Source organism: Neoarius graeffei, chromosome 8 (assembly GCF_027579695.1).
Source record: "Neoarius graeffei isolate fNeoGra1 chromosome 8, fNeoGra1.pri, whole genome shotgun sequence".
Classification (NCBI taxonomy): domain Eukaryota; kingdom Metazoa; phylum Chordata; class Actinopteri; order Siluriformes; family Ariidae; genus Neoarius; species Neoarius graeffei.
Genome location: NC_083576.1, coordinates 41,049,231 through 41,075,450, shown reverse-complemented (window position 1 = coordinate 41,075,450; position 26,220 = coordinate 41,049,231). Strand labels below are relative to the sequence as shown.

At 41.4% G+C, this 26,220-nt stretch overlaps 1 protein-coding gene across 1 annotated transcript in view; it reads left to right on the top strand.

Moving 5' to 3' along the window:
- The window catches only part of st3gal5 (ST3 beta-galactoside alpha-2,3-sialyltransferase 5), a 123,547-nt gene extending 97,568 nt beyond the window's left edge, over window positions 1-25,979 (top strand). The window contains exon 7 of the mRNA XM_060927635.1: window positions 22,809-25,979. Within this exon, the coding sequence (XP_060783618.1) occupies window positions 22,809-23,066 (258 nt within the window). The 3' untranslated portion in view covers window positions 23,067-25,979. The remainder of the gene's footprint in view (window positions 1-22,808) is intronic.
- Window positions 25,980-26,220: the final 241 nt, after the last annotated feature.

The window sequence follows — 26,220 nt, the reverse complement described above, 5'->3', positions numbered from 1 at the left end:
ATTAGTAGCTGGGTGAAGCATGGACTAACTCATGCCTCCACACTATAATTTATTCCCTGAAATTGGATTCTGACATACACCAGGTATTTGTGAACATCCCTGTGTGCACACTGTCTATGCCTTGACACTCCTCCTGGGGTTATAGGCCCTTGACAAGGGATCTCCAGAGGACTTGGCCCTATGCTTTTCCTTTTGTTTGAGTCCAGGTGTACCCCAGCCTCCTGATGTCTGTTTGGAGATCTCTCCGCCAGGTGTTCTTTGGCCGACCTCTTCTCCTCTTCCCTTGAGGGTTCCAAGTCAAGGCTTATCTGGTGATATTTGTCGGTGGTTTTTGTAACGTGTGCCTAATTCATCACCATCATCTTCCAATTTCTTCTTTCACTGGTATTTGCTGTGTTTTCAACCAAAGATTGTTGTTACTGATCCTTTCTGGCCAGTGTATCTTCAGGATCTTTCTTAGGCAGTTGTTGAAGGGCTGTACTTTACTGATTATGTTCTTTGTCATTCATCAAGTCTCTGAACCATAAAGCAATACTGACTTTACGTTTGAATTAAATAACCTTATTTTTGTTTGTTGCTGTAATTACACTAGAGCTCTAGATGTTTGGGCTTTAAAAATACAGTCCTCACCTTCCTTATTCCTGCTTTGACATCTGCATCTGTAACACCTGGTTTGTCAATGTTACTCCCCAAATGAGTAAAGGATTCCACTTCCTTGAGTCTATTCCCATCTAGTTTGACTGGTTCATCGTTAGTTGTATTTATCCTCATGATCTTTGCCTTTCCCTTATGGATGTTAAGTCCTACTTATGAAGAGGTGGTTGCCAATGTTGTTGTCTTATCTTACATCTGATAGTAACTATGAGATCGTAGAGCCAGATCATCTGCAAAATCAGGTCATCTAGTTGTGTCCATAATGTCCATTGTATTCCATTTTTTTCTTCCTTCAGTAGTTGTCTTCATTATCCAGTCGATGGCAAGTAGAAATAGAAAAGGAGAAAGTAGGCATCCTTGTCTGACCCCAGTCTTGATTTCAAACTCCAATTTTTACTCTCTAAACTCAAAATGGAGTAAAATTAACTATTTTGAGGTAAATACTTTTAACTCTGGAAAAATTGCTCAGTCATTTTTCTTGTGTATGCACTACAGCACACGCATATCAACCAATCTGCTCATCAGAAATAGAAGAAATATTTATACTTGAGTTGATCTTCAGCTGGATTGGGTCAAAGTATAAAAAAAAATAAAAAAAAATAGGGCACCACTCATCAGTATTGCAGTTCTCAAGATTGAGTTGAATCGCTGTCCTGAAATTGAATTGCTGTTCTGAATCATGAAATGAATCATGAATTGAATCGCTGTCCTGAATCATCTGAACCACACAAAATCCACGTGCCATCTCACAACAAGTTTTACCTCCAAATAGTCTAAACTATGTCTGAAAGATTTTATCCTGTTTACAGTGGGCGTTCCCACCACAGAAGAGAAACCAATCGAAACCGAAAGAGTGAAAGTGATTTCACATGGTAACGGCATGATAGTCTTTTATAAATGCATAAATGGGAGCTCAGTGCTCCGACTCCAGTGTGACTAAGGTGACAAGTTTTATGTATCATCTAATTTAGGTAATTTAAAAACTATATTATTATTTGGCAGTGGGCACATAGTGCCCACAGTGTAAAGTAGAAAGTTTGTCAATTTGTTTATCATGCTTGTGTGATGGAAAAACTCACGAAGATATTTATCTAAATACATGACCTACTCATTCTAAACCTGTCGAGCTTCATCGGCAAAGCTCTCAACCCTAGAGGGTTAATATGAGGCCTCAAGACAACTCACTAAACACATCCATGAAATTACCTATGACCTACCCTTATCTTTTTCTTGCTTTTAGTACATCCCTTTTCTTTCCATTGGTGACATTACGTTTTTGGCCCCATAGCAATATACTGGCAATTAGAAGCCAACCTCTGCCACTCAGTCATGATTTATCCTACAGCCATCAAACTTCATTTCATAGCTCAGGCTAACTCGCCTGTCACACTCATAATAATACATTTTATTTGTAACACACTTTTTACATTTAGAGAAAATCTCAAAGTGCTACAAATTAAACAAAGGCAGATAGAAAGAACATAAAAATGAACAGAAATAAAGCATAATTAAGAGTCATATATTCTGCTAAAAAGGGAACGTTTTAAGTCCTTTTTTTAAAACCCTCAGTAGTCTGTGGTGCCCTCAGATAGTCAGGGAGGGCATTCCATAGGTGAGGGGCAGCAGAACCGAAGGCTCGATCACCCATGGTGCTAAGCTTAGTCCTGAGGTGGCAGAGGCAATTTGAATGGATAGAGCGGAGGGACCGCATTGAGGTTAGTGGGGTGAGTAATTCTTTTCAGGTACATGGGGCATTTCCCTAGATGTACTGGTGAGTAAGAAGGGAGACCTTGTATTCAACCCTGGCAGAGACAGGGAGCCAGTTAAGTGAACGGAGAATGGGTGTGATGTGTTCATATTTTCGCACACTCCTCAGGATCCTTGCAGCACTGTTCTGAATGTATTGTAGTTTTTGAAGACTCTTGCTAGGGATACCAATGAGAAGTGCATTGCAGTGATCCAGCCTGGAGGAGACAAAAGCATGGACTAACTTTTCAGCATCTGATAAGGTGAGAATGAGATGGAGTTTGGCATTATTTCTGAGATGGTGAAAACAGATCTTGCAAAGATGTTTGATATGGGCTTCAAAAGTGAGTTCAGGGTCAAATTTTACACCAAGGTTGGTGACTAATAAGGAGATGGGAATGTCATTGTCGGAGAATGTAATGCTGGTTATGAAGGGCAACTGGATCTGGTGTGAGGTACCAACTAAGATTGCTTTCAGTTTTGGAGCTGTTCAGCTGGAGAAAGTTGTGATTCATCCACACCTTTATCTCCTCCAGACAGGCAGTCAGTGTAGATAGAGAGGAGAATGATGATGATGACAATGGAGAAGATGCAGAGGAATGTGTATGTTTTTATATAAAGTTGTGTGTCATCAGCGTAGCAGTGAAATAAAATTCCATAGTGACTAATGACATGACCAAGGGGGAGCATGCATAGTGTGAACAGGATGGGGTCAAGGACTGACCCCTGAGGGACCTCACAGGTGACTGTGTGTATCCGGGATCTTGCATTTCCAAAGGAAATTTACTCTTTTCTGTCAGTGAGAGAAGATTTGAACCAGTTAAGGGTCGTGTCGGTGAGTCCAATGGTGTGATGTAACTGGTTGAGGAGTATACCATGGTCAACAGTATCGAATGCAGCAGACAAATTAAGAAGAATGAGTAGGGAAGGTGAGCCAGCATCAGCTGCCATCAATAGGTCGCTTGTAACTCTAATTAGAGTCATTTCTGTGCCGTGGGGAGAGCGGAAACCAGACTGAAATTTCAAAAAGGTTGTTGTGCATAAGGTGGTCCTGAAGGTGGGCAGCAACTACTTTTTCTAATACTTTGGAGAGGAATGGGAGATTGGAAATAGGCCTGTAATTGACAAGCTTCTGGATCAAGAGTAGGTTTTTTGAGAAGTGGTCTGATTATGGTAGCATTTAGAGCAGATGGAATATAGCCAGCCTGAAGGGAAAGGTTTATTACAGTGGTGATCAAGGGACTTGTGGCAGAGATATTTGCTTTCACTAGGGCTCTAGGAAAGGGGTCAAGGGCACAGGTGGAGGGTTTCATTCTCCTGATGATATCTTCGACCTCTTGCTGTGAATCAAAATAATTAGTTTTCTTTTGTTTCAGACATGTAAAAGCTTTTTACCTTTACCTGACATGTTTCGACGGTGTAACTTCCGCCTTCATCAGAGGGTCACCCGGATGTTGGTGTGTGACGTGCCTTTATAATCAGCTGATGTTACGGAGGTGTGACCTCCCTGTCAATATTGACAGGTCGGTCACGCCTCCCGCTGTCAGTGTTGCCCCCTCAGGATGGCGCTCCAGGTGTGGGAGAGCATGTATGCCCCCTCATCCCTGTTTATTGTTCTTGGGCTACGCTTTCTGATTTCTATTGACTCCTTAATCCAACGGTGGTATCTGTTGTTCTCTTGTTGTATGATTTGAGCAGTGTCCCAGTCCATTATATGATTTTCCCTTCTGCAGTGGTCCGTTATTGCTAATTTCAGGTTCTCTTGCATAGCTTTTTCTTTTATTGCTCTTGTTTGTCTCTGTTCTGTTTCTTTTTCACATTCCTTTTTATGTTCCTTTTTTCGTGTACTAAACCTCCTTCCTGTCTCCCCAATGTAGGTTTTATTGCATGACTGGCATGGTATTTCATATATGACATTACATTTACTGTGTTGGTCGATTTTGTCCTTAGGGTGAACTAGTAGCTGTCGTAGTTTGGTGTGTGGTTTCACGGGTGTTTGTATGTTGTGTTTTTTCATGGCTCTTTGGATTTGTTCTGTAACTCCTCTGACATACGGTAGAGTCACTACTGCTTTACTTTCCTGTTTTTGGGTTGTCTGTTTTCTTCCTTTTTCCTGCGTCTTTTCTTTTGTTTTCACTTGTTGTGCGCCTTTGTGTATGGCCCATGGTGGATATTGACATGTGATCAGAGCTTGCCGTATGTGTTGTTCTTCTGTTGCGCGTTCTGTGGGGTCGGTTATGATTGATGCACGTTCGTAGAGTGCTCTGACAACTGACAGTTTGTGTGCGATGGGGTGTTCGGACGTCCAGAGCAGATATTGATCAGTGTGTGTCGGTTTTCTGTAGATTGTTATTTTGATGTCTCCGTCGTCTGTATGGTGAATTTTTATGTCCAAAAACGCTATTGATTTTTCTGTTTCCTCTTCGTGCGTGAATTTTATGTTGCCGGTGTCGTCTATAGAGTTGAGGTGATCTGTCAATTGTTGGGTGCGTCCGACTTTCACTTTCTCCAGGATGTCATCTACATACCTCCTCCATAATGTGGGCCTGCATTCTTCTGGGGCAGATGTAATAGCCTCTCTTTCAAGGTGTTCCATGAAGAAGCCGCACATTATGGCGGAGAGTGGGTCCCCCATCGCAAACCCCTCCTTCTGCCTGTATATTGTTCCGCGGAACTGGAAGTATGTGGATGTGGCAATGAAATTGAGCAGTTAACTGATGTCTTCTACTGATAACTGTGTACGTTTCTTGAGAGTCTTGTCTGTCTTGAGGCGCTGTCGTACGATTCTCAGTGTAGCTTCCACCGGTGTTTTTGTGAATAGGGAGACAACGTCGTGTGATATTAATATTTCATCCTTTTCCACTTTTATTTTATTGAATTGTTCTGCTAGTTGTTTTGAATTTTTGCAGTGTTGTTCTGTTTGGCCCAGTAGTGGTTTGATTATCTCCGCAAGCGCTTTAGACAGGTTGTAAGTGACTGATCCGATGCTGTCCACAATCTGACGTAACGGTGCTCCTGGTTTATGTATTTTTGGTGTGCCATAGATCCGGGGGGTTATGCTGGCTGTGGGTATTAAATTATTGTATGTCTGTTTTTCAATTTTGTTGGCTTCCAATAAAGGCTTCAGTAAAGCTTTGTTTTTTCTTCGTCCTCTGTGGGGTCTTTCTTGAGGATCTCATATATGGTGGTGTCTGCCAACATACTGTTCATTTGGTTTTCATATTGTGCTGTATCCATTATGACTATTGTTCTGCCTTTGTCTGCGGGTAATATGATGTTTTTATTCTTGGCCAAACTTCTTATTGCTCTTTCTTCCTGCTTTGATATGTTGCTTGGTGGTAGTTTTGCGGATTTCAGTATTCCTGCTATTTTATTGCGTAATTCTGCTTTATGTCCCTGGTCCTGTATTCTTTCGCATGCCAGCTCCGTTGCTAGGATGAAATCCTCGTGTGGGATCTTGTGCGGTGTAACGGCATAATTAAGTCCTCGCGTCAGGATGCTGCGCTCTGCTTCAGTCAGTTTATGAGCTGATATATTGTGTATCCATTTCTTATTTGTCGTGATGTTGTTCTGCTCCTGTTGTCTTTTCTTGGTGATTAATCTTTCCAGTTTTCTGATGTGCCGAGTCTTCGTTTTTGTGAATTCCTTTTCGTGTATTTCATGTAGGTGTTCTTGTATCAGTGTGTCCATTTCTTTGGTGAGGGGGAAAAGTTGTTTCCACTGTTTCAATTGCTGTTCTAACTCAGCGCTGATGTTTTTTATTTTGTTCGTTGTGCATCGTATCCTTTCTTTGATTAGTATCTTTTTCGCTCTGTCCACGGCCTTCTTTGCATTTTTGGTTGGAATAGGAGTCTTGATGTTCAAACTTGTCGGCGTAATTCTTTCATCTCGGCATCGCAGGTTGAATTTTAAATGATTTCTTTGGCGTGCCCGTTTCTTCATCAGTTGTTCTAGGCGGCGAAACTCTTTTATGCACTCTTTTCCATAACTTTCGTTTAATAAATATATTACGTTCATTATGTCGTCTTCTTAAATCAAAATAATTAGTTTTCTTTTGTTTCAGACATGTAAAAGCTTTTTACCTTTACCTGACATGTTTCGACGGTGTAACTTCCGTCTTCATCAGAGGGTCACCCGGATGTTGGTGTGTGACGTGCCTTTATAATCAGCTGATGTCACAGAGGTGTGACCTCCCTGTCAATATTGACAGGTCGGTCACGCCTCCGTAACATCAGCTGATTATAAAGGCACGTCACACACCAACATCCGGGTGACCCTCTGATGAAGACGGAAGTTACACCGTCGAAACATGTCAGGTAAAGGTAAAAAAGCTTTTACATGTCTGAAACAAAAGAAAACTAATTATTTTGATTTAAGAAGACGACATAATGAACGTAATATATTTATATTCTCTTGCTGTGAAATTTCTGGAACGCAGTTAAGGGCCTGGGAGATCTCAAACTGTGAACAGGCAGTCGGGACAGGTTAGAGTGGAAGAACCAGAAAGGACAGGATGAAGTGAATCAATTTTTGTTTTGAAGAAGGCCATAAAGTTATTACAGTGCTCTTCTGTAGTTTCTGTAAGTGAAGGGGTTTGTGGTTTGAGAAGATGATTGAGAGTAGAAAACAGCTGCTTGAAATTTCCAGGACCTATATTTGATGACATTTGAGTAGAACTGTGACAGTACCTCTCTAAGGGACTTTTTGAGCAGGCCTTTTGGTGTTCCCAATATGCTAGCTTGTGAACTGTAAGACCTGAAGCTTTATAACACCACTCGAGGGCATGCCTATTTGCCTTCATTTTCCGTAGCTCACTGGTGAACCAAAGGGCAGAGCGGAAGAAGGTGACTGTTCTGGTTTTGACAGGAGCATGGAGATCCAGAATGCTGCTCAAGGTTTTATTGGAGAAATCCACTGCATCATTAGCTGATAAGTCTGTATGAAGAACATGCTGGAGATCAACCATCATAATTTCTGGGTTGGCGTTATTTAATTTTCTAAAGCAAATTTTGTGTTTGGGCTTGATAATGGGAGGTAATAATAGCAACTCCATGGAGATGGCCTTGTAGTCAGACACACCCAGATTATCCACAAGTACATTGCTGAGAGGGGCAGAGTCAGTGATGACCAGATCAAGTATGCCCCTTGGTGTCTGTGTGTGGGGACATCGACAAGTTGTCTGAGGTTAAAACAATACAAAAATTGGAGGAATTCAGCTGCAAAATGGCAGGAGGGGGTATTGACATGGATGTTCATATCTCCAAGTATTATAATATTGGCAAAGATCATACAGAATTTTGAAAGAAGGTTGCTCATCTCAGAGATGAAATATGGGTTTGGTTTGGGTGGCTGGTAAATGAGAAGTATTGTCATAGAGAAAGGAGGCTTGCATTTAAATGCCAGGCATTCAAAAGAAGATAGCTCTGGCAGGGGCAGATGAGACGAATCCATATCACTGCGGTAAACAACTGACAGACCACCACCACAATCTGTGCTACAGGCTTTCTGAGGTAGCAATAGCCAGGAGGGCAGGTCTCATTTAGAACAGAAAAAAATCTGGTTGCTGCCAGGTTTCCATAAGGTACATCAAGTCCAAACACTTGTCCAGAATATGGTCGTGTATGAAGTAAGATTTATTTGTGCATTAAACAGTTCAATTTTGATATTAGATGAGGCAATGAGTCTCTGTATTGGCCAAAGTAGACTGAAATCCACTTCGTGTTTTCCATCCCACTCCATGAGTAGTGATGTCATGAAACCTCCAGTGCTACTAGTCTGAAAAGCAACAGTGCTCTGATGATGTATCTAATGTGCGACAGTGTGTGCAGCTGACCAGAAGGATGGGATGGCATGACCAAACCGGGAGTAAACAGACTTCCTACAGGAGCTTCTGTGAATGTAACGGGGGGACAAAGGAGTCCAAGTTGTTTAGTAATTGATGTGTGATGGAATGGTATAGTTAGGTTTTTACAGCTGGTTGACATAATAATTCAACATCATGCCAGTCACGGAGAGTTTAGTTTGTTAGCCGTTAGTTTATGGATGTGATGTTCAAAGGTGAACCATCCAACACAGAGGGTCAGACATCGGTGATCAGCAACAACTCAACTGTAGAAACTGTGGATCCCAGGGCTAGGCATTGAGGCAGACCACACCAGGAAAAGCCAAACCTGAGAAGCTGCCCAGGTGAACACCTCATGGTGGCAGCGCCAAACAAACATGGGAGTCCCTGAGCGCTAGTACACTGTCAGCAGCAGATGGGTAAAACAGCCACCAGAGTTGATAAGAATCCATATAAAACAAACATCCAAAAGGTTTACTGAAACACGATAACAGGAGTGTACTTGACATTATATACTAACGTTGTAACTGACATTGTAAACTCATGAGCTTAGACAGAGAAGTGGCAAGCGAACAATGCCAGTGTCCTCTCCCCAACTGAGACCACTCATCCATCCATCATGAGCCCCACACATCTTTTTTTGCACTGAGCCATCATTCCCCCCCGCCCCCCCGTAGGTGAAAATTCATTTGCCAGAGATTTCCCATGAAAAGATATTGACCCCAAACCAACTGTAAATGACATCCACTTTAATAGAAACACCCATGTTAATGGCTAACATGTTGATGCTTAACATGCAATGTGCTACCATGCTAATGGTTACCATAGTCAGAACTAATGTGCCAACGGCTAAAGTGCTAATGGTTAATGTGCTATCTAAACTGTATATCTATGTATTTTCACTTTATTTTTTGCATGTTTTGCTTTGAAAGCAAGTATTTCCATCAGCAAATGCAGATGTAATTTGTTTTCTAGCAAAGTCTAGTCAAGCTTTTCAGTTCTTGAGTGTTATTGATGGTTTGTATCTTGAGGTAAGCTCTCTGTATTTACATTCATGAACACGTTTCTTGATTGTAGACTTTGAAACTGATATGCCTCCCTCTTCAAGAATGTTCATGACTTGGTTTAGATGGTGTGCAGGGGTTTTTCTCCACCAAGGAAAGCACTGTGCAGTCATCCACTTAAGTTTTCTTCCATGGTCTTCTAAGGCCCTGTCCACATGGCAACGGATTCAGGTGAATCTGATAAAATTTTTATCGTTTCGGCCTGGTGTCCACACGGCACCGGTGTTTTGGGTGCCCCAAAACGAAATCTTTTGAGAACGGGTTCGAGTGGAAAAATCTGGCAACGGCCCCGTTGCGAAGTCGTCTGGATGAGTAGAACGGATTTGTTTACAATGACGTCACAACCACATGACTGTCAGTGCTTCACGCCGGGTAGAAGTGTAACGAACTCGATGCGAGTTGTCAACAAATCCTATAACTTGGTTCATGAAACGCGCTTACAAAATATTTTCACTGTGAATATTTATTGTGTAATGGTGCAAAGAGAGAGAGAGAGAGTGAGAGAATAGCCCTTAGGGCAGAGTCTTTAGTCCAAACACTGCGGAAGCAGTACCAAACCGCGCACCGCCCGTGCGCTTTCCGAAAACAATCCCGCCAGCAAAAATAGGAAAAAAAAAAAAGGAGCGATCTCACCTCTTCAGATGTTGGTTTAAGTCCTACAATACATTCCTCAAAAAGGGCGTAGAAGAACAAAGTAATCCATCAACGTGTAGCATTCAATTTATTCCGGACCATTAAAGAATTCTGGAGGATATCAGAATGTTGGCGTACCGTCTTCCATCTACCCCCATTCATTCCTCTTTCCGCGTCTTTCGTTTTACGCTACTGATTAATAATCAAAACTTTATGTGGCTAATGCTACAGAAGAAGGGGTTTATGCGCATGCGTCTACTTCTTCTATTGTTCTGGTGTCTCCCGTCTTACAGCGCACGTAGAGGTGTGGCATGTGTATTGCATCGTTTTCAGCAAGCGCTGCGTTGCCATATGTACCTGAAATTTTACTGATCCGTTGCCCATGTGGACGCGATATTTAAAAAAAAAAAAATCTCGTTGCCGTTGTCGTGTGGATGTAGCCTAAGCCTTTTGGTGTTTCTGAGCTCACCAATGCATTCCTTCTTTTTAAGAATGTACCAACTTGATTTGACTACTCCTAAAGTTTCTGCTATCTCTCTGATAGGTTGGCTTTTGATTTTTTGTTTGTTTTGCTTTTCAGCCTAATGATGGCCTCCTTCACTTGCATTGACACCTCTTTGGACCATATATTGAAAGTTCCCATGAACAGCTACCAAATGCAAATCAACACTTGGAATCAACTCAGACCTTTTATCTCCTGAATTTTTCATGAAATAATGAGGATGCGTGCCACACCTGTCTGTGAAACTGCTGATCAGTCAATTGCCCATTTGCTTTTGAGCTTGTGAAAACTGAGGGACAATGTTTAAAAAAAACAACCCTAAATAATTAATGCAGTATTTTTTGTTACACCCCTTGAATTAAGGGGTTCGTAGTCTTGTAGATCAAAAGTGACGAGCAGAGTGGAGGATTGGTACCAGTTTGCCAAAAACTCCAAGTCTTTGCCTGAAGCAATGGCTTATGTAATCAGTCTTCATGCATACTAATGATTTTGCACATGACTCTCTGACCAAAAGTTTTAAACATCTCTCCGCGAGGGGAGGGGTTGTGATTTGTGACCCCACATTGCTACAGCTTTTAATCCATTCATATTAATGACACATGACTTTTAATGAATACATTTCCATGAAAATTAAATACTAGATTTGAAATCAGATGTTTTCTATCACATTGATACCAAACACACTCATTCTATCTTCAGCAATTTGCTTAGTTATTAAGTCTCTGAGAGCTGACAGCATAGGCAAGGGTTCTGATATATAATTGCATGTCTCAGTGCTTACTGGGCTGTTGCAGGTGGTAGTTAATGGCTCCCACTTGCTCTGTGATGTGCCAGTGGACCAGGAATTTGCAATTAGCTGAGGGGACCACCAGCAGGACTCTGTCACCTGGTTGGAATTCCCAGGGTTGGGCTGGTTGATTTATAGATTCGGGACTGGGCAGCTTGAGTTTACTGCATGTGTTGCTTGACAATAGATGTGACTTGTCACTTTGCCCCTGCCATTCCTTACCATATTTAATCACCATCCAGAATGGGAGGCCCCCCAGGCCTCCTTGGTGATGTTGAGCAGGGTCCAGGTTCTTCTGCCCCAGGAGGGCTCAAAGGGGTGAAAGCAGTGGAGGCCTGTGATGTTTCTCTGATGGCGAGGAGAAAGTCCCAGTTCCTCTCGTCGTCTTCCACCACCCTGCTGAGCATCCTCTTGAGGTTTTGAGTAAACCTCTTGACAAGCCTGTTGGTCTGGGGATGGTACATGGATGTTCTGAGCTGCTTTACCTGCAAGAGCCAGCAAACATCAGATATTAATTTTGAGACAAAAGGCATATCTTGGTCTGTTAGCAGGTCTTTGGGGAGCCCGACACAAGAGAAGAGAAGAGCAGGACCAGTTCCCTAGCGATATTCTTTGATGTAGCTTTCCAGAGGGGGACAGCCTCAGGGTACCAGGTGGCATAATTTATGATCACAAGGATATATTCATGTCCTTGGGCTGACTTAGGGAGTGGAACCACCAGATTCATCCCCATTCTCTCAAAAGTCATGCCAATGATGGGAAGTGGGGTGAGCGGTGTGGGTGCAGGTTTTGCTGGTTGTGCTGACACAGGGCAACACTGGCAGTTGTTTTTCACCTCTGATTCCTTTCCTGGCTAGGTGAAATGGTCCTTCAGCTTGGTGAGGCTGTTGTCGGCTCCTAGGTGGCCCCCGAAGGGGTGAGGGTCAGCGATGTGCATCATCTCCACCAGAGAGATCACAGCTTTCATCCCCATGGCCTTGGCCTCCTCTGGGGTAAGTCCCCATAGGAAATCAGTCCATTGCTACTCGCTCTGGTATCTGGATGGCTGTGTTGACCTCAGGCTGAAGGTGTGGAGCAGAGTGTCCACACTTGGTGGTGTGGAGCAGAGTGTCCATTTGGTTCTGGGGGGTGAGAGACCACACTTGGCCAGGATTTTCTTCTTTAGACACTAGTATTCTTGTGCTACCAGAGGAGGAAGTGAGAATTGGGCCCTTTGGGCTTCACCAGTCAGCAAGGGAATGAGGGCCCAGGCCCACTTATCTTTGGCTCAGTTCTTCCTGAATGCAGTTTGTTCAGAGACGTAAAGGAAAGCCTCTATATTAGCATCTGGCCTGAGCTTACTGAGCAGCCTCTGCACATCTTGATGGGGGTCAGAGAGGTGTGACCGGTAATTCAAAAGGAAATTAGATAAAATTAAATATGATAATTTTAGTCGTTTACAAACAAAAGAGAGACTAATAATTAGATCACAAAAATAATTGAGTTAAAGTAAGCAATAAACAAAACAAGCAAACCAGCAACAAAAAAGAAGATATTGTCATTTTATGGCTACTCAAAGTCATTTGGGCACTTAGAGGGTCAAGGAGTGTGGTGTCAAAAAAAAAAAAAAATTGGTTGTGGCAGGTTGTGGTGTTTGCATTTGTGGAAAGGGAGGAAAATCACTGCAAAAGAAGACAGTTGCTTTCGCAAAGAGGAATGCTTTAACCACCTTCAACTGGTTCACTGTTGACAGGTTGGGTGATTACTCATGTAGGGCTAAAATATAGCATGTAATGTGTCCACTGCTATCCTACAACCAGTGACGGAAAATGGGGACAGCCTAAGGTAAATGCATGTTTTAAATTTGATTAAAATATCTGACTGCAATAAGTTTAATTAATTATGTGACTCCAAAAAAAAATCTTCTAGTTATTGCTACAAGTGCATTAACTCAGTGTTTCAATAGCATTTAATTTACAGCAGCTTATGGAAGAACTACCAAGCAATTAGTGATAAAGTAACAAGTGGGTTTATTCCACAAAATGCAGATATACAATATACAGCAAAAGAGAAATTTACATAGTTGTGGGCATGCATGATGGAAAATGCACCTCTCAGAGACGTGCTGGAAAATCCCTCTCTGTGGGCAATGGTAAGATGTGCTTTATTTACATTGTAAAACATGTACCTTTTATATACCTCCTGAGTCTCATTGAAATGACCAGGTTACCAAATGGAAGACACACATTGCACCTTGTTTTTTCCTTGTGTTGTCTGAGGGAGTTTTTACTTGCCACCGTCACCTCAGGCTTGCTCATTAGGGATAAATAAATTTATTAGGGATAAATTTAGTTCATATGTTTAAAGTCTTTATTTTTCTGTAAAGCTGCTCTGCGACCATGTGTTTTTAAAAGCGCTATTCAAATAAACTGGCATGACTTATGACATGATGGATCCAGGAATCTGTTAAATTCCTGTCAGTGCTTCTGTGGGAAACAAAGGCCAAAACATTTTCAATGGAGGCCAGATGGTCTCAGTATGTAAATGTGTGGAAAGTATAGTCACACATTGCAGCATATAAAACTGTAAAATGTTATTTCTTAAACTTGTATGTCACCACATTGTTTGCCATGAAACATGGATTAATTTAGGTCATACTAGACAATTTTAATCTTAAAATGGAACCAGTGGAACAGGTTAATCTTAGAAAGCCTATGCAGTTAAAGTGGAAGTAAATTTAAACGGTTTATGATGATGGGATTATGCTTGACTCAAAATAAAATCTCAAAAATGTCACAAAAGGATGTGATATTGGATCACAAAGTTGATTTTGTAGATATGACATGTAGATATGACCATTTATTAAACGTGAATTTTTCCCAATATTGAGATTTAGGCTAGTCAGTTGGCAAGGGTTAGCTATAAGCTTAGGAGGAACTCCTGCTCACTTGCTGTTCTTCGGCTTCCTTGCACTCCATTTTAAGTGTGCACTGTTCCAGCTGGCAGCATCGGGCAATGCTGCAGTCTCGAGACCTTTTTCATGTAGCAGTCTGAGGTTGCATAGTTCTTCCCACAGTCCATCATTTTTTGCTCCTGAACTTTATTTTCCAATATTTACCAGGAATTAGCAATGGTAAACATGTTCACCAATTGGACATATTCTGAATTAACTTGATTACTTTTTAGTATTCCTAATTAACAGTTGTATTAAGTATGAATTTAAATTATTTTGGTAATTAATAAGATGGAGATATGCTGATAAAAATGCAATTAGAGTCCTTCTGTAGCTATGACGGCTTTCTATCCATCCAAATTTAAATACTATTATTTTTAGTTTGACCACAGTTAACGTTTGCAATTAACTTCAAAACTTGTGAATGGTATGTTTTAAAGTGTGAATGTGATCTTTATAGGGCAGTATGCAAGCTTCCAACAATTACTGCTTTTTCTCTAAAACAATCAGGTTCAAGAGGAAGCCTGCAATTTCCTCTAAAGATTCAGAATATAGCTCTGATGACCTGCAAATACTAATTATGTACAACCCCGATTCCAAAAAAGTTGGGACAAAGTACAAATTGTAAATAAAAACGGAATGCAATGATGTGGAAGTTTCAAAATTCCATATTTTATTCAGAATAGAACATAGATGACATATCAAATGTTTAAACTGAGAAAATGTATCATTTAAAGAGAAAAATTAGGTGATTTTTAAATTTCATGACAACAACACATCTCAAAAAAGTTGGGACAAGGCCATGTTTCCCACTGTGAGACATCCCCTTTTCTCTTTACAACAGTCTGTAAATGTCTGGGGACTGAGGAGACAAGTTGCTCAAGTTTAGGGATAGGAATGTTAACCCATTCTTCTCTAATGTAGGATTCTAGTTGCTCAGCTGTCTTAGGTCTTTTTTGTCGTATCTTCCATTTTATGATGCGCCAAATGTTTTCTATGGGTGAAAGATCTGGACTGCAGGCTGGCCAGTTCAGTACCCGGACCCTTCTTCTATGCAGCCATGATGCTGTAATTGATGCAGTATGTGGTTTGGCATTGTCATGTTGGAAAATGCAAGGTCTTCCCTGAAAGAGACGTCATCTGGATGGGAGCATATGTTGCTCTAGAACCTGGATATACCTTTCAGCATTGATGGTGTCTTTTTCCAGATGTGTAAGCTGCCCATGCCACACACACTAATGCAACCCCATACCATCAGAGATGCAGACTTCTGAACTGAGCGCTGATAACAACTCGGGTCGTCCTTCTCCTCTTTAGTCCGAATGACATGGCGTCCCTGATTTCCATAAAGAACTTCAAATTTTGATTCGTCTGACCACAGAACAGTTTTCCACTTTGCCACAGTCCATTTTAAATGAGCCTTGGCCCAGAGAAGACGTCTGCGCTTCTGGATCATGTTTAGATACGGCTTCTTCTTTGAACTATAGAGTTTTAGCTGGCAACGGCGGATGACACGGTGAATTGTGTTCACAGATAATGTTCTCTGGAAATATTCCTGAGCCCATTTTGTGATTTCCAATACAGAAGCATGCCTGTATGTGATGCAGTGCCGTCTAAGGGCCCGAAGATCACAGGCACCCAGTATGGTTTTCCGGCCTTGACCCTTACGCACAGAGATTCTTCCAGATTCTCTGAATCTTTTGATGATATTATGCACTGTAGAGGATGATATGTTCAAACTCTTTGCAATTTTACACTGTCGAACTCCTTTCTGATATTGCTCCACTATTTGTCGGCGCAGAATTAGGGGGATTGGTGATCCTCTTCCCATCTTTACTTCTGAGAGCCGCTGCCACTGCAAGATGCTCTTTTTATACCCAGTCATGTTAATGACCTATTGCCAATTGACCTAATGAGTTGCAATTTGGTCCTCCAGCTATTCCTTTTTTGTACCTTTAACTTTTCCAGCCTCTTATTGCCCCGTCCCAACTTTTCTGAGATGTGTTGCTGTCATGAAATTTCAAATGAGCCAATATTTGGCATGAAACTTCAAAATGTCTCACTTTCGACATTTGATATGTTGTCTATGTTCTATTGTGAATACAATATCAGTTTTTGAGATTTGTAAATTATTGCATTCCGTTTTTATTTACAATTTGTACTTTGTCCCAACTTTTTTGGAATTGGGGTTGTATAAACAAATGTGTAAACTTGTTTTTTTGCAGCTATAAACATTGTTAATTATGATTTAACTTCAGATGAGTCAAATTCAGAGATTTCTGTGTAATACCTAGAATATTATAAATAACTGCTTAACTCCTCTACCAACTAAAGATGATGTGTACTAGTGTATCTCAAACAATTAGAATATTGTGAAAGGTCAGTTTTTTCATAATTTAATTAAAGGTGGTAAACTCTCATATTCTATATTTATGGAATCAATTTTGTGCCAAAATGTTCATACAATACTTTTGAAATATCAAACAAAAACGACAAATCAAAATACAAAAAAAGAAAAAAAGTCAATTTTTTTAGACTGGCAAACAAATTATTCATGTAATCGTGCAAAATATCAGTCTATTACTCTTCAGAAACCTTTTATTTTTGTTCCGCGTCTTTCTCAGTTTTGTTTGACGTAATTTATTTTGGTTGCGATTCCAGCTTTCTCGTTTGCGCTCCCTGACTTTTTGCTTGCAGTTTTGGCACAAACTTCACGTGTGGGTGGGCTGTCCAGGAATGCATTCCCATTGGGTAATTTGTGTTTGACTGACAGCTACGCTCAGCCATTCCCTACTCGGATTTTGGCAGACTGTTTGACGAGTGACCGATCCATTGACGGTAAACAAGGATCAAGTGGACTTCAGTGGCGACTATGATATTGAATTAATTCAGCAAAGTGTAAATTCAATATCATAGTCGCCACTGAAGTCCACTCGATCCTTGTTTACCGTCAATGGATCGGTCACTCGTCAAACAGTCTGCCAGAATCCGAGTAGGGAATGGCTGCAACAGCCTCCGGGGAATGGCTGAGCCTAGCTGTCAGTCAAACACAAGTTACCCAATGGGAATGCATTCCTGGACAGCCCACCCACACGTGAAGTTTGTGCCAAAACTGCAAGGAAAAAGTCAGGGAGTGCAAACGAGAAAGCTGGACTTTTTTTGTATTTTGATTTGTTGTTTTTGTTTGATATTTCAAAAGTATTGTATGAACATTTTGGCACAAAATTGATTCCATATATATTCATTACACATAAAATGAAATATTTCAAGCCTTTTTTGTTTTAATTTTGATCATGGCTTATAGCTCATGAAAATAAATTCAGTCTCAAATTATTAGAATATATGCTAATATTAATAAAAAGAGGATTTACAATACAGAAATGTCCAAATTCTGAAAAGAATGTTCATTTATACGCTCAATACTTGGTTGAGGCTCCTTTACTACGAATTACTGCATCAGTGCTGTGTGGCATAAAGACGATCAGCCTGTGGCACTACTGAGGTGTTATTGAAGCCCAGGTTGCTTTGTTAGCAGCTTTCAGCTCATCTGTATTTTTGGGTTGGGTGTTTCCTCATCTTCCTCTTGACAACATCCCATAGATTCTCTATGGGGTTCAGGTCAGGCAAGCTGGCCAATCAAGCACAGTAATATCATGATCAGTAAACCATTTGGTAGTAGTTTTGGCACTGTGGGCAGGTGCTAAGTGCTGCTGGAAAAGGAAATTGGCATCTCCATAAAACTTGTCAGCAGATGGAAGCATGAAGTGCTGTAAAATCTCTTGGTAGATGGCTGCTTTGACCTTGGACTTGATAAACCACAGTGGACCAACACCAGCAGATAACATAGCACCTCAAATCATTACAAATTGTGGAAACTTCATACTGGACTTCAAACACTTGGATTCTGTGCGTCTCCACTCCTCCTCCAGGGTCAAGGAGGTTGATTTCCAAATTAAGTGCAAAATTAATTTAATCTGAAAAGAGGACTTTGAACCACTCAGCAGCAGTCCAGTTCTTTCTCTCATTAGCCCAGGAAAGATGCTTCTGGTGTTGTCTCTAGTTCTGGAGTGGCTTGCTATTAGGATTGTGACAGTTGTAGTCCCTTTCCTGAAGACATCTTTGCATGGTGGGTCTTGATGCACTGACTCCAGCCTCAGTCCACTCCTTGTCAAGCTCGCCCAAGTTCTTAAATTGACTTTTCTTGACAATCCTCTCATGGCTGCTGCCATCCCTGTTGCTTGTGTGCCTTTTCCAGCCAGTCTTTCCAGCAGTGACCATCTATAGCTTACCCTCCTTGTGAAGGGTGTCGAAGATCATCATCTGGACAACTGTCAAGTCAGCAGTCTTCCCCATGATTGTGGTTGTGTTTACTGAACTAGACTGAGAGATGCATGGTATTTATACTGTTTTACTCAAACTCAAAATATTCTCATATTTTGAGAGGGTTTTTTTGTGCACTGTACACATATGGTCCCCATCATAAATTAACAACGGATGACCCTTTCAGCCCTCATATGGTGCCTGTGTCTCTGCGGCTCTGGTTCTCAGCTTGGTTTCACACAGGTGGCTCCCAGATTGCCAGGCTGAGCAGTGTAGGGTATTCTGGTACCATGATTGAGTGTTGAGCCTGAAGAGGCAGAGACACAGTCCTTCCACCTCTTATGGGGCCTCCCCCCGGTCCACTTCCCGTGTTTAAGATCATTGAAAAGCAGCTGCTTGGGGATTCTGGTGTCGTCCATCCTGGAAACATGGCCAAGCCAGCGGAGCCTGTTGTTTCAGAGCATGGCTTCAACCGTGGTAGTGTTCGCATGTTGTAGGACTTGGTCATCCCACATTGGTCACCTACTGCTACCACTTGACATTCAGAATCTGTCTGAGAGACCTTTGATGGAACACTTCAAGGCAGCACATGTGGTGAGCTCGGGTGGACCATGTTTTGGGTCCATACAAAAGCAATGGTAGAATTATGGCCTTATACAGTCAGCTTGGTAGACTGCGTAAGATCTCTCCTGTCCCAGCATCTGGATCACAAGGTGTTGAAAGCTGCAGCAGCATGAGACACACTATGTTGAATTTCTGAGTCCAGGGTTGCATCGTCACACAAGTTACCTCCAAGGTATGTAAAAGTTTGGGCACGCTTCAGCACAGAACTGTCAATTGTGATAGTGGGTGGTTGAGCACACTAGACATGCATTACCTCTGTCTTTGGTTTTCTGATTGATAATCCCCAGGCACTGCAAGAATTATTCAGTGCTGTGATGCCTTCCTGTAAGGATCGTTCCAGGGTCGTGGTGATCAATGCAGCATCATCCGCATAGAGGAAATCATCAAGATTTGTGGCTGCTATCGACTTAGCTTTAAGCCTCTGGAGATTGAAGAGTTTACCATCAAGTTTGTATTTGATTTCCACACCAAATTCTGGGAAGACTGTATGGGCATGGTGGAGGACAAAGGTAAAAAAGAGGATGAACAGCACAGGAACTAGTATGCATCCTTGACAAAGGCCGTTGGTTACTTCAAATGGTTCAGTGAACTCTCCACCAATCAGTACTCTTGCCTCCATGCCATCATGAAATCTTTGAATGATATTGACTGTTTTGGGGAGAATTCTGATCTTCAGCAGAATTTTTTCTTCTCTGTGCTTCCATGGAAGGTGGTCGCATTTCTCTGCCTTTCCCTCCCTTCCTTATCTTTCCTGCTTCTGCTGTCTTGTCTGTCTATTGTCTATGCTTTGAGAGACTCTCTCCACATTGCTCTTCAAACTATAAATCATGGAATTGATAAACTGGTCTCTTCACGCAATAGACACTATTTTCTTGACGAGGAGCCTGGGTTCGGGGGAACCAGCCTGTCCTGCTGGAACGTTCACAGCTGGCTATACGATGAATGCGTGGGAGAGGTGGTGGGTCGTGTGCCTGGCGGTTCTTTCTGTGGAGGACATTGAAGATATCTACCTATTCGGAACCATGATTACAGGACTTTTGCTGATTGGATTGGGCATTGTCCTGGTTTATCGAGGAAATCAGAAAACGGTGACAGCTCATATGCACATTCATTACCCCTAATCAACCCCACCCATCCTCCTCTATACAGCAATATAGCTCTTGTTTATCTTTGTCGAATTTGTCTCCATGTGTTCTGTTACATCTCTTTGTTAACATATTAGTAGTATTGTCCAGCCTTTGAAATTGTTGTTAGTTACGTCAGTGCTTCTGTTGTATGTCATGTGTATGTATTGATTTGTTTCATTCTGTCCTTTTTACTTTGTATTTGTTTGTATTTGTTAGCAAATAAATAAATTAAAAAAAAAAAAACGGTGACAGCTGTCCAAAGCCCCATAAAGCTGCTCGACATGATTGAAGCGGTGGGCAGAGCTGACGGCACTCAGACTGTGGCTATTCAGAACTTGAACCACACTATGGACACCATCTTGGAGAAGCTGTTGGCTTTGCAAAGGGAAATGGATCGATGCAGAGACCATGGACAAGCAGGGTAGTCGTGAAAAGTATGTGGCTACTCGTCCTAAGACTAAACAAATTCCAATCTTATCTTCGGCTCCCTAAAGCTGGGCATACACTGTGCAATTTTTTTCAATCTCGGTATTCAGCTGCTGCTCACACTGTACGAGTGAATCACAGGGGTAAACAGCATGCAGCTTACGATTCCTGTTCTCACACTATACGAGCCGATGCTTGGATGCGATGCTCGGATCTGATGCTCAGGATTTCAAACAGGTTTGATTTTCATCCGATCGATCGGGAGGTCGTCGTGAGGTGTTAATCGCTTGTCATTACCCCATGTATACTACACGAGCCGAGACGCACGATTGAGCCAAAACTCGGCCCGATCTCTAAAATAGTCGCACGAGTGAAAATCGTGTCAAAATCGGGCCAAAAATCGCACAGTGTATGCCCAGCTTAAGCCAGCAATGCCTTGGCCAAGGCTGTTGCTAAGACGACAACTCCCCCTGAAGAACATTGCAGTCAGACTCTCTCTGTATTCCTCCCCCCACTTCCCACGGTCGCCGTTTTTTTACACCCCAGTGTCACAAGTGGGTAAGCGCCGTCTGGCTGCAGGACCAGACTGCTTGATGCGCTGGGTTACCTATACCTCTACCCCCCCCTTACCCCCCTCCCATGTTTTTTCATGTTGTCATGTTATATAGTGTACTTTTTTTTTTTTTGTGCTTATGTGCTGAGTTTGTTTTTTTTTTTTTTAATGTTCCCACATTGTGCTTCCTGCTGAGTTTTTTTTTTTTAATGTTCCCACATTGTGCTTCCCACAGAAGCATAGTGTGGGGGCTGTGTTTTTTCTCCTCCTCTCCCCTCATGTTATTCTGTATTCTTTTTTTTTTTTTTATCCCTGTCTTCCTGTCCTGTCTACCACTGTGTCGTATGTATGTATGTATCGAAAGTGACAATAAAGGGTTCATTCAGACCCCACATGAGAGGTCTGTTAACTGTGTTGAATGCTTAAGTCTACAAAGACTATGTGCGGTTCTTGATGCTGTTCTCTACACTTCCAAGAGCTGTTGAAGGGCAAACATCAATTGTTGAGCATCCACCCCTGAAACTGCACTGTGCCTCAGAGAGGTACTTTTCAATGCAGGGCCACACTATACAAAATGACTCTGGTAAATAATTTGCCGATGACGGAGAGAAGTGTAATTCCTCGGTAGTTCTCGCAAGTGAAGTGGCATTGCTTCTTGAAAATGGTAATAATGTTGCCATTTTTCAAATCTTGCGGTACATGCTCTTCTTCCCAGATGGAAAGTAGATCTAGGAGCTTAGTGAGGAGGGCTGGACTGCCTGCTTTGAGAACCTCTGCTGGTATACAGTCTGGGCCTGGGGCTTTGTTGTTGGCTAGGTGATCAAGAGCTGTTTGAACTTCCTCAATAGTGGGAGGGATTTCAAGTTCTGTGAGCGCGTCTTCCTGCAGTAACTCATCAAGGACACTGGGTTTGCTGTTCCAGCCTGATTCAAGAGATCTCTGAAATGCTGTTTCCAACAAGCCAAGATAATCTCCGTTTCCATCAGCCTGTTGTCTTGGTCATTATTGATGGGACTGACGCCACTTTGGCATTGTTGGTAAATAAACTTCACTACCTGGAAGAAGAACCCTGAGTCTTGTCAGTGGGCTGACTGAGAGCTGTAGGTCATAATTATCACAATTAAGAGAAAATGTTTTTGAAACATTTGGGTTTACATATAAGGAGTCTAGAATATATTAAATTTTCACTTTCTTAAATAACTAATTGAAATTATTGAACTTTTTCATGATATTCTAATTGTTTCAGATGCACCAGTACTGTATATAGTGTGGTGATGGTGTGCATCCAGGAGGGATAATCCAAGTTTCTTTTAAATCAAGTACAGTAAATCTCAAATCAGTTATAATTTCATTTAAAATAATCACTTTAGCTGTAATGAGTCTAATATTTACTTGTCCCAGCTTCAGAACAAAGGTGTTTGCTAGACGTTTGTTATAATTTAAAATAAATAAAATTTCAAAACAGAGATTGGCAATCATGAGTACAGAGAAACAAAACACCATCCTGTGATGCCTCTTACTAATTACTGAAATTGATTTTGGTGTACTAATAAGGTCCTTATTTTTTTTCTTGTTTACTCTTGTCTTTTTGTATCCAGAATATTCCTACCTTAGGGGTATCTGCTGTTAACCTGGCGACCTACTTGTGTGATGAAGTCAGCCTAGCAGGCTTTGGCTACAACCTTAGCCAGAAGGAGACACCACTGCATTACTATGACAACCTACCTATGGCTACTATGTTGAAGCAAGCCATGCACAATGTGGACCAAGAGACAATTTTTCTCCAGAGATTGGTTGCAGCTGGCAGCATTTTGGACCTTACAGGGGGGTTAAATTGTAGTTTCTGTTTAACATAAAGCCAGTTTGCACAAATGTTGGGATATTTTTGACAGCCCAAAGACAGAATACAGTGCTTTCATTGCAATTAATACATGTTGTCATTTAATTTCTTTTGCAGTTTTTAAAACCATTTTGTTTCATTTATAGCTGATTGTGTTCTGATCTGTTCTGATACACTGGTTGTGAACGGTGTATTTTAATCATTGTATTTTTTAATAACTATCACTTATTTTCATTACTATACTTAATATTTTCAAATTTCACTCAATTTTATATGTACATATATGCACGCAAGAACATGTGTACATACACCATCTACCTTCATAGGGACAGCTTTGTGATGTTTTGGCTGTGATGCAGGTGTAAGGTATTAGGCTTGTCTAGGAGTTACTCAAAAACCATTTAATATTCAGTACATGTTCGTTGTTTCTGTTCAATATTACTATGATTTCTGTGTCTACTACAAGTACACACAACAGATAAGACGCTAGAGAAAATGATGCTCTATGTTGAGATTAACTTGATGCTGTCATTTGAGTGGAGTAAGGGCCTCTGCATGCTCTTGCGACAAGGCTTTCGCAGATAGCTTTTCGCAGACAGTTGTAATTTATCGTTGAGCGGGGAGTAATAGGCGTGCGCGATGTTATTCACCGCCACAACGCAAGGGGGCGCGAAATTGCTAGGAGTAGTTGGTGGGTGTGGTTAGTGGAGTGTTTATCCTCCGGTTACTTATAATGACTAGAACTGGAGTCGTATAGATGTACGAACTTCCTCACTTCCTCGATCAACCGCTCTTCGTGCTGCTCCATCTTCGCTCGTGTTTTTAAAAATGGCGGTAGTTAAACCAAACCGGGAAAGTAGGGAAGCGGAAGTGCGTGTACAGCGGATGTAGAGTGGACCAATCAGAGCCCTCTTGTCTGCGACGCTGTCTGCGAGGCTTCTGCGGTGGTCACAATTTTTGGGAGGTGCGTGCAGAGCGTCTGCGAAGGTGGGGGGGGCTACGCAGACGCCATCTGCGACGCCATCTGCGAGGACTGCGTTTTCAGCATAAATTGGCCTTTAGTCAGGCATTCAAGGGAGCAGTAATGCATCTTTTGATGTTTTGGTGATCCTGGCTATGATCGAAGCCCTGAAATCTCCTTTTATGCTCTAACTGCTTCTTTAAAAGACCATCTTGTCTGATAATGAGGCTATATGGAAAATTAGCAGTGGATCCAGGACACTATGCTAGCTATTAATGATTCAACTAAACTAGCCAGTTTACAAAGCAGTCTGATTAAAATTGAACAGAAGCCAAAGAAATGACCTCAGACAGTTGAGGGATCCAGTCTTGAGGACTACCTTCAGACCAACTTTCCTAAATGGAGACTGTTTCTTTTGTGTTGCTGCCTTATAGATGTATGATGACTAGTCCAAAAAAAAAAAACCCTACCCTGTAATTTTCTGTCTACTGAGATTTTCAGATAGGCAAGCTATTCCAAAATAGATTCACACCAGTGATCAAAAAAATTCAAAGCCACTAGGCTCCAGCTTTTTTCCATGTACCCTGCAACCATGAAGTTGACACAAAGGCTGTCAAATAATCTTCAGTTCCCTGGTTGATGTAGATAACTTCTTGTAGTCACTGAATGTCAGTGCATCTAGAGACCCATTATCTGGACTCTGCCGGTGAGGTCCAAGACCCTGGACTCATTGAAACTTCTATTCCATGGAAATGTACTAAATGTATGCTCAGAGTCTGAGTGTTGTCTTCACGTGGTTTATGTAGGCAGGAAGAGTCAATGCCACAAATATAAAAACACAAGGAACACTCCATTATACATCTATGAATAAGTACTAGCTAGTATGCTAGCTCCTTTACCCACAGTGTATTATGTATGATGATACATAATAAACACTTGATTGTACACAGGCAAAAGGCTTTAGTTGGAGGAGTTTGAAAAAAGTTAATTAACAAAATTAGGGAGAAAGACCCAATACAGACAAAATGACTTTATAGGGCTGATAATACATGTCCTTAGTTAAAACACCTGAAGTGGAACTAACGCTATTAAAATTTTGCATTATAATTCTTTGTGAAACATCTCCAGTGTGCACACTAATCTTTCTAGGATGCAGGGTAGCCTAATTGTGTTTTCTACAAGAGCTACAAGGAGTGTATCCAGCTGGAAGTAGATGGCTTTCAATTGCAGATTTGGCCAACGATTTCCAGTGCACAGAGATTCACAGTTACACGGTTTGCATTTTCATTCAAAAGCAAAACTTACGTTTGAACAAGGTTAGCCCAGGGGTATCATAAACCCAGCCATATTCTCACCTGCACTCAAAGACAGCCTAGAGGGATTAAAATTACCAGGAGCGATGGTGTTATAATATGTAGACAATATTTGATCCTCTACTAAACAAGCCTGTGAAAAAGACCCGAAGAAAGTATTGCACCACTTGGCTGAAAATGGTAACAAGATAGAAGCTGTTCAAAATACTGCAAAATTACTGACAAAAAGGAAAACAGGTTAAATCATACTTTAAATATAGCATTACGTTACAGGTATTTAGCAGATGCACTTACCCAGAGTTTCCTGAGGGGCTAGGTACTTTGCTCAGTTGTATTTCAGCCATTCCTGCTGGTCCAGGAAGTTGAACTGGCAACCTTTTGGTCCCAAAGCTGCTTCTCTAACCATTAGGCCATGGCTTCCCCGTTAGGCCATGGCTTCCCCATAAACCACAGCAATTTAACATAAGCACAGAACATACCATATGTTTTTTCAAACTGTATGTTTACATAGTTCGTTTGTAAAAATATATGTACATGTACACAAGCATACATGTTATATAATGAACCAGCAGAAAGTACTAACAGAACTTAAGTGAAGGTATGTAAATGTTTGTTTGAAAGGTATGTATAATAAAGATTTATGGGGCAAAAGGTATCTTGGTCAGAGATGTCCGACATAATACATGGTACCAGATGGACTGCACCTTGAGGTTCCTTGGACTGAAGCTATAGAAAAAAATGGCATTTGTTGACACAAATTTCTAATCCAAGCTTACAAACATAACATGGCCAAGCAATGGATGTCAGAAAGAGTTTCATGACTGTTAGATTGTGAAGTAAATTTTCTGTTTTCCCTTTCAATAAAGATTGCAAAACAGACATAGAGACTTAGAGAG